Below are 17,271 nucleotides of genomic sequence, written 5' to 3' on the forward strand. Positions count from 1 at the left end.
TCATCATTATACTGCCACCAATTAGCTATGTGATCCTAGGTCTTGAAGTGGTTCTCAGCCCTGCTGCACAGACCCTGGAACATTTTAGAAATACAGGTGCCTAGGCCCCAACCCAAACTCACTAAATTAGTGAGTCTAGCATCCCTGGTAGTGAGATCTGGAAAGCTGTGTTTTTTAAGTGCTCCTGGAGATTCCAGTGAGTGGCTATCTGTGGACACCATTGGGCTCATTGATCTTTAAAAAAGCCCTTTTGAAGTCAAAGAACCATGATTTTCTTTTGTCAAAAGAATGCATTTATATAATTCTTAGTGATTAGTAGGTAAGATATTACATACTTTTTAGAGACAGGGTCTCTGTTTGTCACCCAGGCTAGAGTACAGTGGACAATAACCTCAAACTGCTGGACTCAGGTAGTTCCCCCATGCCCGCCTCAGCTTCCCAAACCACTTAGGTTACAAGCATGAGCCACCATGCCTGGCCTGTGTACTTGTTCTTTTATTAGAATACTCAGGGTATTAAAGAAGAGGTAAAAATGTCTGATATTTTTGCACATTATTTCAAGGTTCTGAGAAGCCATGGTCAGTAATTTATATCTGAATCATAAATAGAACTTTCTATAAGCTGTTACAGAGCATCTCCCTCATATTTTTTTTCTGATTATGTAGTCTATTTTCATTACAGAAATTTAGAAAATACAGAAAAGTATACACAGAAATCACAAGAAACCCCACTATTCAGAATTAACCACTGTTTACTTTTTTTTTCCCCCCGATAAGTTCTAATTTGATTTCACTGTGGTCTGAGAGACAGTTTGTTGTGATTTCTATTCTTTTACATTTGCTGAGGAGTGTTTTACTTCCAATTATGTGGTCAATTTTAGAATAAGTGCGATGTAGTGCTGAGAAGAATGTATATTCTGTTGATTTGGGGTGGAGAGTTCTGTAGATGACTGTTAAGTCCACTTGGTCCAGAGCTGAGTTCAAGTCCTGGATATCCTTGTTAATTTTCTGTGTCGTTGATCTAATATTGACAGTGGGGTGTTAAAGTCTCACGTTATTATTGTGTGGGAGTGTAAGTCTCTTTGTAGGTCTGTAAGAACTTTCTTTATGAATCTGGGTGCTCCTGTATTGGGTGTGTATATATTTAGGATAGTTAGCTCTTCTTGTTGCATTGATCCCTTTACCATTATGTAATGGCTTTCTTTGTCTCTTTTTATCTTTGTTGGTTGAAAGTCTGTTTTATCAGAGACCAGGATTGCAACCCCTGCTTGCTTTTTTTTTTTTTTTTTTTTTGTTCTGTTTGCTTGGTCGATCTTCCTCCATCCCTTTATTTTGAGCCTGTGTGTGTCTTTGCACGTGACGTGGGTCTCCTGAGTACAGCACATTGATGGGTCTTGACTCTGTCCAATTTGTCAGTCTCTGTCTTTTAATTGGGGCATTTAGCCCATTTACATTTAAGGTTAATATTGCTATGTGTTAATTTGATCCTGTCATTATGATACTACTGGTTATTTTGCCCATTAATTGATGCAGTTTCTTCATAGCGTCAATGGTCTTTACAATTTGGCACATTTTTGCAGTGGCTGGTACCAGTCGTTTCTTTCCATGTTTAGTGCTTCCTTCAGGAGCTCTTGTAAGGCAGGCCTGGTGGTGACAAAATCTCTCAGCATTTGCTTGTCTGTAAAGGATTTTATTTCTCCTTCACTTATGAAGCTTAGTTTGGCTGGATATGAAATTCTGGGTTGAAAATTCTTTTCTTTAAGAATGTTGAATATTGGTCCCCACTCTCTTCTGGCCTGTAGGGTTTCTGCTGAGAGATCCGCTGTTAGTCTGATGGGCTTCCCTTTGTGGGTAATCTGACCTTGCTCTCTGGCTGCCCTTAACATTTTTTCCTTCATTTCAACCTTGGTGAATCTGACAATTATGTGTCTTGGAGTTGCTCTTCTTGAGGAGTATCTTTGTGGTGGTCTCCGTATTTCCTGAATTTGAATGTTGGCCTGCCTTGCTAGGTTGGGGAAGTTCTCCTGGATAATATCCTGAAGAGTGTTTTCTAACTTGGTTCCATTCTCCCCATCACTTTCAGGTACATCAATCAAACGTAGATTTGGTCTTTTAACGTAGTCCCATATTTCTTGGAGGCTTTGTTCATTTGTTTTCACTCTTTTTTCTCTAATCTTGTCTTCTCGCTTTATTTCATTAATTTGATCTTCAATCACTGATATCCTTTCATCTGCTTGATCAAATCAGCTATTGAAGCTTGTGTATGCTTCACGAAGTTCTCGTACTGTGGTTTTCAGCTCCATCAGGTCATTTAAGGTCCTCTCTACACTGGTTATTCTATTTAGCCATTCGTCTAGCCTTTTTTCAAAGTTTTTTGCTTCCTTACAGTGGGTTAGAACATGCTGCTTTAGCCTGGAAAAGTTTGTTGTCACTGACCTTCTGAAGTCTGCTTCTGTCACCTTGTCAGACTCATTCTCCATCCAGTTTTGCTCCCTTGTTGATGAAGAGTTGTGTCCCTTTGGAGGAGAAACAGCGTTCTGGCTTTTGGAATTTTCAACCTTTCTGCTCTGGCTGGGTAGATAAAACCCCACAAAGATAAGGTTTTATCTGCCTTTGGTTTTTGATGTTGGTGACCTACAAATGGGGTTTTGGTGTGGATGTCCTTTTCGTTGATGTTGATGCTATTCCTTTCTGTTTGTTAGTTTTCCTTCTGACAGACCAGCCCCTTAGCTGCAGGTCTGTAGGGAGTTTGCTGGAGGTCCACTGCAGACCCTGTTTGCCTGGGTATCACCAGCAGAGGCTGCAGAACAGCAAATATTACTGCCTGATCCTTTCTCTGAAAGTTTCGTCCCACAGGGGCACCCGCCTGTGTGAGGTGTCTTTCGGTCCCTCCTGGGAGGTGTCTCCCAGTCAGGCTACATGGGGGTCAGGGACCCACTTGAGGAGGCAATCTGTCCATTATCGGAGCTCGAATGCCATGCTGGGAGAACCACTGTTCTCTTCAAAGCTGTCAGGCAGGGCTGTTTAAGTCTGGAGAAGCTGTCTGCTGCTTTTTGTTCAGATACGCCCTGCCCCACAGGTGGAATCTAGAGAGGCAGTAGGCCTTGCTGGGCTGCAGTGAGCTCCACCCAGTTCGAGCTTCCCTGCCACTTTGTTTACACTGTGAGCATAGAACTGCCTACTCAAGCCTCAGCATGGCAGATGCCCTTTCTCCGGCCAAACTTAAGCATCCCAGGTCAATCTCAGACTGCTGTGCTAGCAACAAGCAAGGATCCATGGGCCTGGGACCCACTGTGCCAGGCACGGGAGGGAATCTCCTGGTCTGCTCGTTGCAAAGACCATGGGAAAAGCGCAGTATTTGGGCAGGAGTGTACTGCTGCTCCAGGTACAGTCACTCATGGCTTCCCTTGGCTAGGAAAGGGTAATCCCCCAACTCCTTGCGCTTCCTGGGTGAGGCGATGCCCCGCCCTGCTTCAGCTCACCCTCCATGGGCTGCACCCACTGTCCAGCCATTCGCAATGAGATGAACCAGGTACCTCAGTTGGAAATGCAGAAATCACCCGTCTTCTGCATCAATCTTGCTGGGAGCTGTAGACCAGAGCTCTTCTTATTCGGCCATCTTGGAAGTGACCCACCTCAACAATGTATTTTTTTAAAGTGTTGTGTTTTTGTTTTGGATCAGCTTTATTGAGGCTTAATACACATGTAATAATAAAATTCACTAATTTTAAATATACAGTCTGTATGTATGTTAAAATGTGTATATTTTGTCATTTTGACAAGTGTAAAAGTTATATAACAGCCACCATATTCATAATGTTGAATATTTTCACCACCTCAAAAAATGTCCTTATTCCCCTTGGTAGTGAGTCCCTTTCCTCAATCCCATGGTCCTTGGCAGCCATTGATCTGCTTTCTGTTACCATAGTTTTGTCTTTTCTAGAAGTTCACGTAAATGGAATTGTAGAGTATGTATGTGATCTTTCATGACTGGCTTTTTTTACTTAGCATAATCTGCAGCTTGATTTTAGAAACTACATAACGGTGCATTGTCTGAATGTACTATGATTTATTTAACCTATTTCCTATTATTAGATCCCAATATGTTTCTAATGTAAATAATTCTGTGATCATCTCCTTTTACATAAATTTCTATGTGCATCTCTAATTATATCCTTAGGATGAATTTCCAAAGTTGGAATTGCTGATCAAGAGGTAATAAACATTAAGGCTCTGGATTCATTTTGCCAATTTGCCCTTCAAAAAATTGTGTCTTTTCTCCCGTGTTTTATAATCATCACCACTGATGATAATCTATCTCTAGAACAAAAAATAGCCATTTTCTGAGATACTTCTCTCAATCTGTATCTTAAGCTTTCCTTCTTTCTTCTTACCAGGTAACCGCCAGAGTATATTTAAGAGCATAAGCTAAGTAAATTATACATTCATGTACTAGGAGGGCTTTCAAACTGTAATGTGTGTATCAGTCATCTGGGGAACATGTTAAAATGCAGCTTCTAATTCAGTAAGATGGGAGTAGAACCTGAGAGATTCTACTCCAGTATTTTTAATAAGCTCCCAGTAATACTGATGCTGCTGATTTGTGGATCACATTTTGTGTAGCAAGGTGCTGGTATATTATGTAATTGTTGATCTTATATTTATGAAGAGTTTCTGGAGAAATCTTTATGCTATAATGTGCAATGAAAAATGCACTTCAGAGTGTGTGTATGTGGTATATTTCAACTATATGACTGCATATGTGCATTGAAGAAAAATTGGAAAGGAATATACAGTCATGTTAACTGCACCTATTACAACTGTTTACAAAATTTATAGGTAGTTTTCATATCCATCTTTACACTTTATAGTTGTGCACAATCAGCATATCTTACTTTATAGGGAACCTAATAGACTTTGTCGTTACTTTATTTTCTAGCAGTACTAATGAAGATGAGGATTTGAATCCTGAACAGAAGATAGAAAGGGAGAAGGAGAGGCGGATGGCTAACAATGCCAGAGAACGCTTACGCGTGCGGGATATTAATGAAGCATTCAAAGAGCTTGGCCGAATGTGTCAACTTCACTTGAAGAGTGAAAAACCCCAAACAAAACTCCTTATTCTTCATCAAGCTGTGGCAGTCATCCTTAGTCTAGAACAGCAAGTCAGAGGTAAGTAGGTTTAGCCGAGATGTATAACTGTTCTGCTTCAGATGGGCAGACATTTCTGTTTATAGTTGCTCTTCTGCTTGGGGAAGTTGTTTGTTATTTCTCCCAGTACTTCTGCTACTGTATCATCAGGGTCGTTTTTCTTGTATTCTCACCTCTGTCTCACTGTATTACCCAGTATCTGTGGGCTCAGTGTTCTCGACCATTAGAGAGTAATTCTGTGAAACAAAGCAGAGAACAAACAGCCTCTACCTGCTGCTCAGCAGTAGTGCTTTGTGTCCCTTTGCTCTGGTTGCTTCTGATCTCTCAACCATCAAATTTACCTGCCTGGACCTGCCCTCCTCCCTGCTCTTTATGTGTTTCCTACTTCTCTGTATTCATTTTCTTGCCTGCTCTACTTTAGAGTATCTACCATGCCCTGGTGGTTAATAGGATGCCTTGTCATGGTCCCTTCTGCCTTTGCCAGATACCTTTACACCCATATAAATAAGGTCTCAGGGCTTCTTTGTTGACCCCAGACCAGGAACACCAAAAACTTTTTGGGCTAACATACATTGGCATGCCTGTGTGTCCTTAAGGGCAAAACAGCTCACCCACTGCTGACTCACTTTCATTTTTCAGGAAGTTTGTTGCAGCCTTGAAGAACCTTTGAAACTTCATTTGTTCAATGTGTATTTATTGCATACCTCCTGTGTTCCAGCCAGCTATGTCCTAGATCCTGGGTTATCAAATAATAGAAACTTCTTGTCTTTAAGAGGTTTTACCATCAAGCTTGAGTTTCTCCATATACTTACATATTGTCTTAAAATATCCTAAGCCTTTTTGCAAGGAATTCATAGATGTGGCCCTAGGTTCCAGATCTGACCACTAGTCTCTCTGAGAGGAATTCTTTTGATTTTGTGTGAAGAAGGTTCAAAAAAGAATAGGGTGGGCAGATGCTTGAAAACTACAGCCATGGAGCCTCAGCATAGATTGCAGAACGGGTACTCTTTCTTAGGAAAACCAGAGTTAGAGAACTTAAACAAACTTGCAGAAATATATACAGTAGTAGTTAATTCATCCACTTCCCTCCAATATATTTAATGAATAAGAATGAGGGATAGATCATTTTGTGTATAATCAACCTAACGTTAAAAATGGATACTTGCTCCTCTTCTCCCAAGGTCCTTGAAATATCTGTGGAGTATAAATGTTAATGAAACCTAATCTTCAAAGAGTTATAGACTCCCTTGGGATATCCATAAGGAGGCAGATTGTTACCCACTCACCTGTGGCAGAAGCAGTGGTTCCTTGAACTACTGATACCTCCTGTCACTTTACCAATGTTTTTTTTTTTTTTTCTTGAATTGTGTCTGACACCCTTTGTCTCGCTCTGAAGGCAGCAAGGCACCTATGTTCAGTAGTTCAAGTACACTCCTCCTCCTCCTCTTCAGCCCAGGATATCTTCTACCCTGACCTCACCCAGCCATTTATTGTTAAAGCCACTGCCTCCATCTCAGCTGTGAAAATCTTACTGTCTGGTCAACAGGAGTACCAGAATTTATTTTAGTACACAGCATCTTTTCCTCCTGTAGTGCATTAGAATCAGAATGCAGTCATTTGTGTTTTAAAAAACTTTTTTTTTTTAAACACAGAGATACCTACTTCAGATCTAAGCCATTAAAACGAGAAATACTTCTGTGTTTGAAAAACGCAAACATAAATAAATAAAACATAAATTCTACCATGCCTAGATGGACCTTATTCATTTGTAACATTGGAATTTGCGGTGGTTCCATGTGGGCACCTAGAACAGAAAAGCTGAGTCTGAGAGAAAATCTATCATCTAGGCTTTCTTACTACTGACTTTCTGGTCTGTTATGGGTACTGACTATTTCATACAGTTCTGCAAAGCTCTGTCTAAGGAGTCTTTGATGAGAGTTTGAACAGATTTCAAATACACTGAACTGTAACTTCGTTAGGGATTGCTTTGATATTCAGAAAAGCCTACTCCCCTGCCTTCAGGCTGGGCTTGAAGCCTTGTCTTAGGACTTTACATAAAAGCCCAGGGATCTTTGTAAGACATGTATGTGTGTATGTATGTATGTATGTAGGTATGTATGTATGTATGTATGTATAGATGATCTCATTATTGTCCAGGCTGGTCTTGAAATCCTGGCCTCAAGCATCTATAGGCTTGAGCCACCATGCCTGGGCTCAGGCTCCTTGAAGGACACTATGGTGGCTGTCATATAGGGTTTAGAACCCTTCATACAGGCCACAGTACCTGTGCCTTGTCTTTGGCAACACCTTCAGAGTTTTGTATAGCCACTGTCTTTTCCTTGATTTACCTATAGTTTTGAGTTATTTTGGTGACTTGATCACTTTTGAGAGCCTCTTCATCCCTACAGGGACCCTCCTTCGCAGTCCCTGATCCAGCACTTTCTGTAAAATCAGCTTTTGTTTACATGACCTATTTGGGCATCCTCTGCACTCGGGCTTCCCTTCTGGTTTGGGATGATGCTTCAAGACTGTATCTGATTGTGACCCAACCTGTCACAATCCCTGGATAAGTAGTTTTACCAGGAGGCAAGCTGACCCAGGTCTAGCAGTTCATCCCAGAGAAGAGTGAGAAGAGTGGCTTCTCTTCTAAGCCTCAGATTGTGCCAGAGCATTTTTTGTGCCTTGTTGCCCCACCTGTCAAACCCTAAGTCCCCACTGCCAATTTTAGCTTTTCCATTTTCCTGACTACGTTATTTGTACCTTTGCCATTTTTATTAAACAAATGACCTTCAAGTTTGTACTGTCGGCATTACTCAGGACTCAGTGGTTAAACATTTCCTCCTCTCAAGCTCTTTCACAGGTCAGCTCAGTCAGCTCACTGTTCTTTTGATAATTTAGTGATAAGAGAACTATTAGATTTTCAGTTTCCTGTTCTCCAAGTGAGTTTGAAGATAAATGGTCTAGGACAGTGGTTTTGAAATCTGGCTGGTCCCAGAAGCACCTGAAGCTTTTCTTTTCTCAAACAGTTCCAAACCTTGCCCCCAGGGGATTCTGGTGCAATGAGATGGTTAAATGTGGTAGACTTAGCATATGCAGTGATGATACTACAGTCTTTCCTACATCCCCACTAACATAAACAAAAATGACATTTATTTTAACCCACAGTGACAAATGAGAGAGGAGACCATAGCAGATGAAATAGCAAAAGCTGCATGTAGGATAGAAAGTCAATGGAATAGTGGTACTTACTTATTTGTTTCTAAGTACCAAAGAATACATGTCTCAAGAGTGGTAAGATCTAATCTTGTGCTAAACACATTGATTTCTTAAATGCCCTGAAGTTAAAATACATAATCATGAAATTTCAGGGCGTTAGGGTAAAAACAATATTCTAAAGCTTCTGGAGATAAAATATAAATAGCTTACAGATAAAGAAACAAGAATCAAAATATCATCAGCGTTCTGGACAGTAGTACTGGATTCCAGGAGATAGTGGAGCAGTACCTTCAAATTTCTGAGGAAAATAATTTCAACCTAGAATTCTTTTTTTTTTTTTTTTTTTTTTTTGAGACAGAGTCTCGCCCTGTCACCCAGGCTAGAGTGCAGTGGTGTGACCTTGGCTCACTGCATCCTCTGCCCTCTGAGTTCAAGTGATTCTCCTGCCTCAGCCTCCTCCATAGCTGGGATTACAGGCACACACCACCATGCCCAGTTAATTTTTATATTTTTAGTAGAGACAGGGTTTTACATGTTGACCAGACTGGTCTGAAACTCCTGACCTCAGGTGATCCACCTACCTCAGCCTCTCAAAGTGCTGAGATCACATACGTGAGCCACCACACCTGGCCAGTTTCAGCCTAGAATTCTATACGTTGCCAGACAATCAAAGGTGAAAGTAGAGTGAAACTATTCCACATAAGCTGGGTGTGTGCCTATATAGTCCCAGCTACTTGGGATGTTGAGTCAAGAGAACCACTTGAGCCCAGGAATTTGAGGCTGAAGCGAGCTATGATCATGCTGCTACACTCCAGCCTGGGTGACAGTGCCAAGTCCACCCTGTCTCTAAATAAAAATTAAGTTGGCAGCCGGGCGCAGTGGCCCACACCTGTAATCCCAGCACTTTGGGAGGCTGAGGCGGGCAGATCACGAGGTCAAGAGATCGAGACCATCCTTGGCAACATGGTGAAACCCCGTCTCTACTAAAAATACAAAAATTAGCTGGGTGTGCTGGTGCACACAAGAAGTCCCAGCTACTAGGGAGGCTGAGGCAGGAGAATCGCTTGAACCCAGGAGGCAGAGGTTGCAATGAACCAAGATTGCACCACTGCACTCCAGCCTGGCGACAGAGTGAGACTTCGTCTCAAAAAAAAAAAAAAAAATTGAGTTGGCTAGGCACCGTGGCTTATGTCTATAATCCCAGCACATGGGAGGCCAAGGCAGGAGGATCGCTTGAGCCTAGGAGATGGCTTGAGACCAGCCTGAGCAACATAATTAGGCCCCATCTCTTAAAAATTTTTAAAAATTAGCTGGGCATGGTGGCTCACATCTGTAGTACCAGCTGCTTGGGAGGCTGAGGTGGGAGGATCGCTTGAGCCCTAGAAGATTGAGGCTGCAGTGAGCTATGATTGTAGGACCACACTCCAGTCTGGGCAGCAGAGTGAGAACCTATCCCAAAGAAGGAAAAAAAAAAAAGATATTTCAGATATGCAAATCCTTTAAAAATTTACCTTCCTTGTACATTCTTTTAAAAAATAGAGACAGGGTGTCACTGTGTTGCCCAGGGTGGTCTCAAACTCCTGGCACAAACGGTCCTCCCACCTCAGCCTTCCAGGTAACTGGAACTGCAGGCATTAGCCACCACACCTGGCTCATGTATATTTCTTCAGAAAGCATCTGGAACATATGCTTTAGCCAAATAAGTGCATAATCAACAAAGACAAATGCTATAGAATCCAGGAAACAAAGGATTTAACACAGAAAAACAGCAAAAAGAAATCCCATGACAAGAGCTACTGGGCCTAGAGAGCAACTAATCCATTGAAAATTGAATATTATTAGCAGCAGAAGAAAGGTTTCCAAGGAAAGAAAATGGAATTAATTGATAATACGATGTGTTCAAGATTAGGAAAATATATTGATAGACATTTGTTAGATCTCTTGGAGCATTCAGTGGTGGGGTTGGGGAGATGGAATTTGCATTACTAACATGAAAAAACAAGTAACTATAGGAAAAATAAACAGTTATATGAACAAGGGAGCAATTACTGTAAAAAAAAAGTTTTTCTTTCTCTTTTTTTTTTCCAAGTTAAGGTCAGATGGGCAATGTGCTGAGGTCATAACAAATTTGGAGGGTGGCACATCTCACACACACTCGTAAACACCCAGTCATCATGCTCATGAACTACAAAAGGATCAAATCTTTCCTCCCTCCCTCCTTCCCTCTCTCTCCCTCCCTCCCTCTCTCTCCCTCTCTCCCTCCCCCTCCCTCCCTCCATCTCTCTCTCTCTTTCTTTCTTTTTCTTTTCTTTCTTTTTCTTCTTTCTTTCCTCCTTTTTTCTTTTTCTTTCTCTCCTTTCTTTTTGTCTTATGCTTTCTTTCTGCCTTTATTTCTTTCTTTTTCATTCTTTCCTTGTGTCTTCTTTCCTTCCTTTTGTTTTTTTTTTCTCCTTTCCTTTCCTTTTTTTCTTTTCTTGTCTTGTATTTTCTTTTCTTTCCTTTCCTTTTCTTTCTTCCTCAGGGTTTTGCTCTCTTGCCCAGGTGGGAGTGCAGTGGCACAATCATGACTCACTGCAGTCTCAACCTCCCAGGCTCAAGTGATGCTCCTACTTCAACCCCCTACGTAGCTGGGACTACAGGCGGGTACCAGCATGCCTGGCTAATTTTTAAATTTTTGTAGAGACAGGGTCTCACTATCTTGCCCAGGCTACTGTAAAATTCTTACTTCGGCAGCTATCTCCATATAGTCGTAATAACATAAATATTTTCCTAGTCATAATAATGTCAGAAGTGACTAGTGAGTTAGCCAAAAGTTTTGCTATAAACATGTTGCAAAGTTGATGTTATAAGAGAGTGAAGTCCTCAGCTACATAAGAAGTCAACAGATTGAATTCCCCTAATTGAAATTTTGGAAGACATATTTCTCATGCCCTGCAGGTAATGAGAAGTACCAGACATTTCTGGCTACTTAACACACGTTTGCTGTGGTCTTCTGTCTCACACCAAGAGGTATGAAAGAGTAGCCTTAGCTTTTTCTGAAGCAAAGTTGTGTATTTACTTCACATTTCCTAGAGTCTGCCATAGTATTGTTCCTCCTGCCAGAAGTGTTCTTTGTCTGACTCTAGGAATCTGGAAAATCTTGCCTAATTTACTGAGTTTTTGGTGCTGGTCCTTCCCAGCATTTCTCATCATGTCTCTCAGATCCTGGTGTGATAGAGTCACTGTTAGCTAAGAGCAATTTTCCATTATAAAGAGAAATGTGAGCCTTTTTTCAGTTGGAAAATTTTCACATCTCACGTTCTCCTCTTAAGTTTTACATACTAATTTATGCCCTCTTCTCAGTCTCTCGGGTCGTTATATGAGACTTAACCTCCACAGTCTCTCTTTTATTTTTTTTTGGAGACAGAGTTTCGCTCTTCTTGTCACCCAGGCTGGAGTGCAATGGCGCGATCTCAGCTCACTGCAGCCTCCGTCTCCCTAGTTCAAGTGATTCTCCTGCCTCAGCCTCCCGAGTAGCTGAGATTATAGGCACTTGCCACCATGCCCGGCTAATTTTTTGTGTTTTTAGTAGAGACCATGCAGGCTGGTCTCAAACTCCTGACCTCAGGTGATCCACCTGTTTTGGCCTCCCAAAGTGGTGGGATTACAGGCATGAGCCACCGCATCCGGCCCACAGTCTCTTATAAAAAACAAACTGATGAAGGACAAACTCTTTATTTGTTAGAGGTGTACAACTACTTATTAAGAAAGTAGCTCTTAATATTTTTTACATAATGATGAACATGGTATTTTCTCCTACTAGTTATCCTGCTACAGTAACTAAGAGTATATCTTCCTTCATTCATTCATTCTTCTCATAGTTGTTTAGGCTTTGTGCCTTTCCGTAAATACAAGGGCTTAGAAAATTAGAACTCTAAAATGAAATTTTATTAATACGCATCACTGGTAGTCAGGAGTCAGCTAAGTTTACCGTAATGAAGTTTTGTTTACTTTTTTAAAACTTCAATGCAAGCTATAAATGTTGATTGAAATATATACATTCAAATCCACTTTTACCTTACTTTAAAGGGAAAGCCAGCACGGTGGCACTTGCTGGTAGTCCCAGCTTTTTGACAGGCTGAGGTGGGAGGATCCTTTCAGCCCAGGAGTTGAAGGCAAGCCTGGGCAACGTAGTGAGACCCCATCTCTGAAAAAATGGTCAGGGGTGGGGTGGAGACATGGAAAAAGGAGAGCTGTAATAATGATACATCGGCTATGCCCTCATTTCAAGAAAACCTGACATAAAATATTACAACTTCTAAAAAATACTATTTTCATTCCATACTAATTACAAATGATCCCTTTATATTATATTCATTAGGGCATTTTAATCCATTTATAAAAATATGTGGAACAACTTTTAACCTGTATGTTATAATCAAATAACCAAATAAAAAACTATATCAGAAGCTATGGATATCTTGGGCTTAAAACTCATTTTTTAAAAAATCCAACAGGAATAGTAGTGTGTAAGTAGATTTTGATCCAGTGGGTCTTTGATTTGATGGATTTTCTTTCCCTTTATTTCTCACAATAGCACCCTATTTCTTTTTGTTGTTGTTGTTTTTGTTTTTGTTTTTGTTTTTTTTTGAGACAGTGTCTCCCTCTGTTATCCAGGCTGGAGTGCAGTGGTGCAATCACTGCACCTTTGACAACTGTTGGGCTCAAGTGATCCTTGTACTTCTCAGCTTATTCTTTAACCTCTTTTGAAAATGCCCATGTCACAGATCCCATGCGGTCTTCTTTGTTATCATAAAAATAAGAAGCAGCAGAGGTTTTTACCACCCTTCTAATAACACCTCCAGCAATAGAAAGACCAACTCAGTCATCTCGTTTCACATATATATCAAAGTAGAAAAGTAACATGTGCACCAGCTATCTATCCCTCTCCCTTGAACTGGCACATTTCCTATAGAAGAGGGGTCCCCAACCCCTGGGCTCTGGACCGGTACCAGTGGCCTGTTAGGAACCGGACTGGCTGCACAGCAGGAGGTGAGCAGAGAGCAATCCAGCGAAGCTTCATCTGTATTTGCAGACACTCCCCATCATTTGCATCTCCACCTCCTGTCAGATCAGCAGCAGCATTAGATTCTCATAGTGTGAACCCTATTGTGAACTGCATATGCAAGGTATCTGGGATCTAGGTTGCCTGCTCCTTATGAGAGTCTAATGCCTGATGACCTGTCCTTCTGTCCCATTACCCCCAGGTGGGGCCATCTCGTTTCAGGAAAACAGGCTCAGGGCTGCCACTGACTCTATATTATGGTGACTTGTATAATTATTTCATTTTATATTACAATGTAATAATAATAGAAATACAGTGCATAATAAATGTAATGTGCTTAAGTCATCGTGAAACCATCCTGCTCCCTTCCCCCCGTACCCAGTTCATGGAAAAATTGTCTTTCACGAAACCAGTTCCTGATACCAGAAAGGTTGGGGATCACTGCTTTAGAGGAATGGCTGAGGATATGTCTTAGTTTATCCTTTTCTGAACTGGTCACTTTTAGATAAAGCACAGATGTCTCTCTCTAAGTACAAGATGTCAGCATTCATGTCAATTCAGTGTACCGTGCCTTAGCAGGACATTGAAGAGACTTGGTAGCCTAATAACAAGAGCATTTGCCACAATGTTTGAGTGAAGAGTAGCATTTTGATTTAAATCAAATCAAACCCTAGAAGACTAAATCATGAGCAAAAAAAATGAAGAAAACACAAAATGGTCACTTAGAAGTATAAATCTGGAGGCTCAGTTCAACGCTGAGGTTTTGTGTGAGCACATTGTTTCTTCTATGTGATGGTACTTAGTATGGGAACGAAGTTACACAGAGATTGGTAATCCCCACAGAAAGAAAATAACGCAATTTGGTCAGCTTGAGACCTAATTTATAACTTAAAACCATAGTGATAAAAATTCTTTCCTCCTGTTTTAGAGAGGAACCTTAACCCCAAAGCAGCCTGCCTTAAGAGAAGGGAAGAAGAAAAAGTTTCTGCCGTATCGGCAGAGCCGCCAACCACACTGCCAGGAACCCATCCTGGGCTTAGTGAAACTACCAACCCTATGGGTCATATGTAAACATCAGCCAGGTAAGTACCGGCTTGAAAAGAAACAAGGAAATAACCTTAAGACTCATCTTAAACTGGGTTAGAATCTTTGAACAGAATTCTCTAGTGAGCAGTGGCCATTGTAAAGGTTACAGGTAATTTGAAATACAACAGTTTGTCTTTCTGTTACATTATCAGACTTAGAGAGCCAGTGTCATTTTATACAAAGTTACCATTTTCTTCAAAGTGTGACAGTACCTTGTGACTTTGGTTCTTCTGTTCTGAATCGTCATGTTTACCCATTTACATGAGTGTCTTCCTGATCCAAGAAGAAATAATAAAGTGACTCAACCATCAGAAAACGCTCTTGCTACCACTCATGTTCTTCATTTCTTTATTCAGAAATGCTTGACTATATCATCAACCAGTTTTCTGCTAATTATCTAGCTCTTTGTCATGAAGCCTTTATATATGAAAAAGTTATTACTTCTATTTGGATCAATAATGCAAGTTTATGATATGATGCTTCCTCCCCACTTGTAAGCACATCAGTTAACACCTTCTAGAATCTATTAATGTATGTGAAGTTATTATATATGGTAGAGCTAGAATGCCCTTCTCTCTGGTGGAATTTTACTTGTTCAAGGAATATTCTTTATATCTTTCTCTTCATGGACTAAACACAATTCAGTTCCTTGTGATTTTTTTTTTTTTTTCCTCAAGATGGAGTCTCGCTTTTTTTTCCTCAAGACGGAGTCGCCCAGGCTGGAGTGCAGTGGCACAATCTCGGCTCACTGCAGCCTCTGCCTCCCAGATTCCAGCGATTCTCCTGCCTCAGCGTCCCGAGTAGACTAGCTGGGATTACAGGTGTGCACCACCATGCCTGGCTAATTTTTGTATTTTTAGTAGAGATGAGGTTTCACCATGTTGGCCAGGCTGGTCTCGAACTCCTGACCTCAGGTGATCCACCTGCCTCAGCCTCCCAAAGAGCTAGGATTACAGGCGTGAGCCACCTCACCCGGCTGGTAACTTCACTTTTATAACCTGCCTTCAGCAGTATGTAGTTGTTTTCCCAATTTTATCAACAGATTAAAAGTAGTAAGTAAAGGCAGATGAGTGTGGGGTGTGGAACAGAAAAAATACCAAGTGCAGTTTCATTTGGTCAGTTTTGTGGCTATCTCATTTTGAACTGAAAGTCTGGGATTTGATAGAATATTTGATAGATAAACTACAAATATTACTAACTCACCTTTTCCTAAGGGATTTAGTTCCTACAACCACTATATATAGAGGGTCAAATGAGACCACATATAGGGTCAAACCAGAACACACAGAAGATTTCATTTAGGGTAAAAGAAGGAAAGAGTTAAGGCAGTTATTTCATAAGTCAATTATAACTGTAACATTAGCACACTGGAGAAAACCTCAAACTACCTCCCCCACAGAAAGTATCCAGCAGTCTAAGAGATTGTACATGTCAGAGACTTTAGGCAAGAGCTAGTTTACAGATCCTCTAAAACCTAAATCATTGTTTCATACTCTACAGAAAATATAGACTACTATGAAACAATACGTATTTTTGTTTCAAAAATAAACCTTGAAGTTTTTTTGTTTGTTCGAGATTTTTTGTTGTTGTTGGTTTTGTTGTTCGTTTGTTTTGAGATGGAGTTTCACTCTGTCACCTGAGCTGGAGTGCAGTGGCGCGATCATCTCGGCTCACTGCAACTCTCGCCTCCTGGGTTTGAGCAATTCTTCCACCTCAGCCTCCTGAGTAGCTGGGATTACAGACATACACCACCACACCCAGCTAATTTTTTTGTATTTTTAGTAGAGACGGGGTTTCACCAGGTTGCCCAGCCTGGTCTCAAACTCCTGACCTCAAGCGATCCGCCCGCCTCGGCTTCCCAAAGTGCTGGGATTACAGGTGTGAGCCGCTGAGCCCAGCTAAAAAATTAACTTTGAAGTTTTAAAATAAAACCATGCCACTATTTATCAGTGCAAAAGAGACTTTCTAAATTGATAGATTATTTCAAAGAAGAGTGATGGGAGAGGTAACTTCTTAAGCCCAGGTCCCAGATAACCACCAAGCTGTGAAAAAGAGCACTAGTCATTCTGCCCTAACACTTCTCTTGGAGCCTATGTCTTAGTTTTCTTGTCTCGCTCTAGTTAGTTCTACCCATTTCCTCTTGTTTTCTTCCCAGTCTCTCTCTTACTCCTTCAACTTTGTCTTCTCATTCTCATGTCTCATTTCCTTCTGTTTACTTCCTGTGCTTTTACTACTTCTGTATTTCATACTGCTTTCATAGCTCTACCCTTATCTCTTTATAATGTGGAAATTTTCTCACTTAGGTTAAAATTAAACTTTGGGCATTCCCACCTATCAAAAAAGGATCAAGAATTCTTTTAAGTTTAAAAAGGCATCAAGATATGAGACATGTAGTGAATGCACTTTGTTCCGTAGGTTGTATAGGCTAGTGTTTGTCATCTTAGAATATGTGCTAAAGTTGCTAATTTCATAAAGATAGTTATCTGGTTTCATGAATTGGATAGCAGATTAAAAGCAGCAAGAGACAGGGCAGCAGGAAAAATGCTACTAGAATCAGAATGGCTAAGACGTGACCACAGAATGACTGGGTATAAACATACAAAAATTAGCTATCATGTAATGTAGGCCAAGTAGCTTTGAATATCTTAGTTTTCCATCCCTAAGAGCATCACTGTGTACCTAAACAATACTGTGGTTATTGTTTAATAAGGAAGTAAAAGTTATGATTCTACCATATCTAAAACTATTTTATTTAGTTAATTTTTAACTAAATAG

At 40.7% G+C, this 17,271-nt stretch overlaps 1 protein-coding gene and 1 non-coding gene across 17 annotated transcripts in view; one reads left to right on the forward strand and one right to left on the reverse strand.

Annotated features, from left to right (window-relative positions):
• TCF12 (transcription factor 12) overlaps positions 1-17,271 on the forward strand; it is a 375,360-nt gene that overhangs the window by 351,828 nt on the left and 6,261 nt on the right. For 11 of the 16 annotated variants that reach the window (XM_077939464.1, XM_077939466.1, XM_028850968.2 and 8 more), the window contains 2 exons: positions 4,939-5,171; positions 14,339-14,492. In XM_077939464.1, coding sequence (XP_077795590.1) covers positions 4,939-5,171; positions 14,339-14,481 — 376 coding nt within the window. In that variant the 3' untranslated portion in view covers positions 14,482-14,492. The remainder of the gene's footprint in view (positions 1-4,938; positions 5,172-14,338; positions 14,493-17,271) is intronic. The other 5 variants (XM_077939465.1, XM_077939468.1, XM_015142317.3 and 2 more) reach the window with 1 other exon arrangement.
• LOC114680040 (small nucleolar RNA U13) lies at positions 10,460-10,563 on the reverse strand. Its single transcript, XR_003732115.1, has one exon. It is a non-coding gene; the product is annotated as a small nucleolar RNA U13 (small nucleolar RNA).

This window comes from Macaca mulatta, chromosome 7 (genome assembly GCF_049350105.2).
Source record: "Macaca mulatta isolate MMU2019108-1 chromosome 7, T2T-MMU8v2.0, whole genome shotgun sequence".
NCBI classification, from domain to species: domain Eukaryota; kingdom Metazoa; phylum Chordata; class Mammalia; order Primates; family Cercopithecidae; genus Macaca; species Macaca mulatta.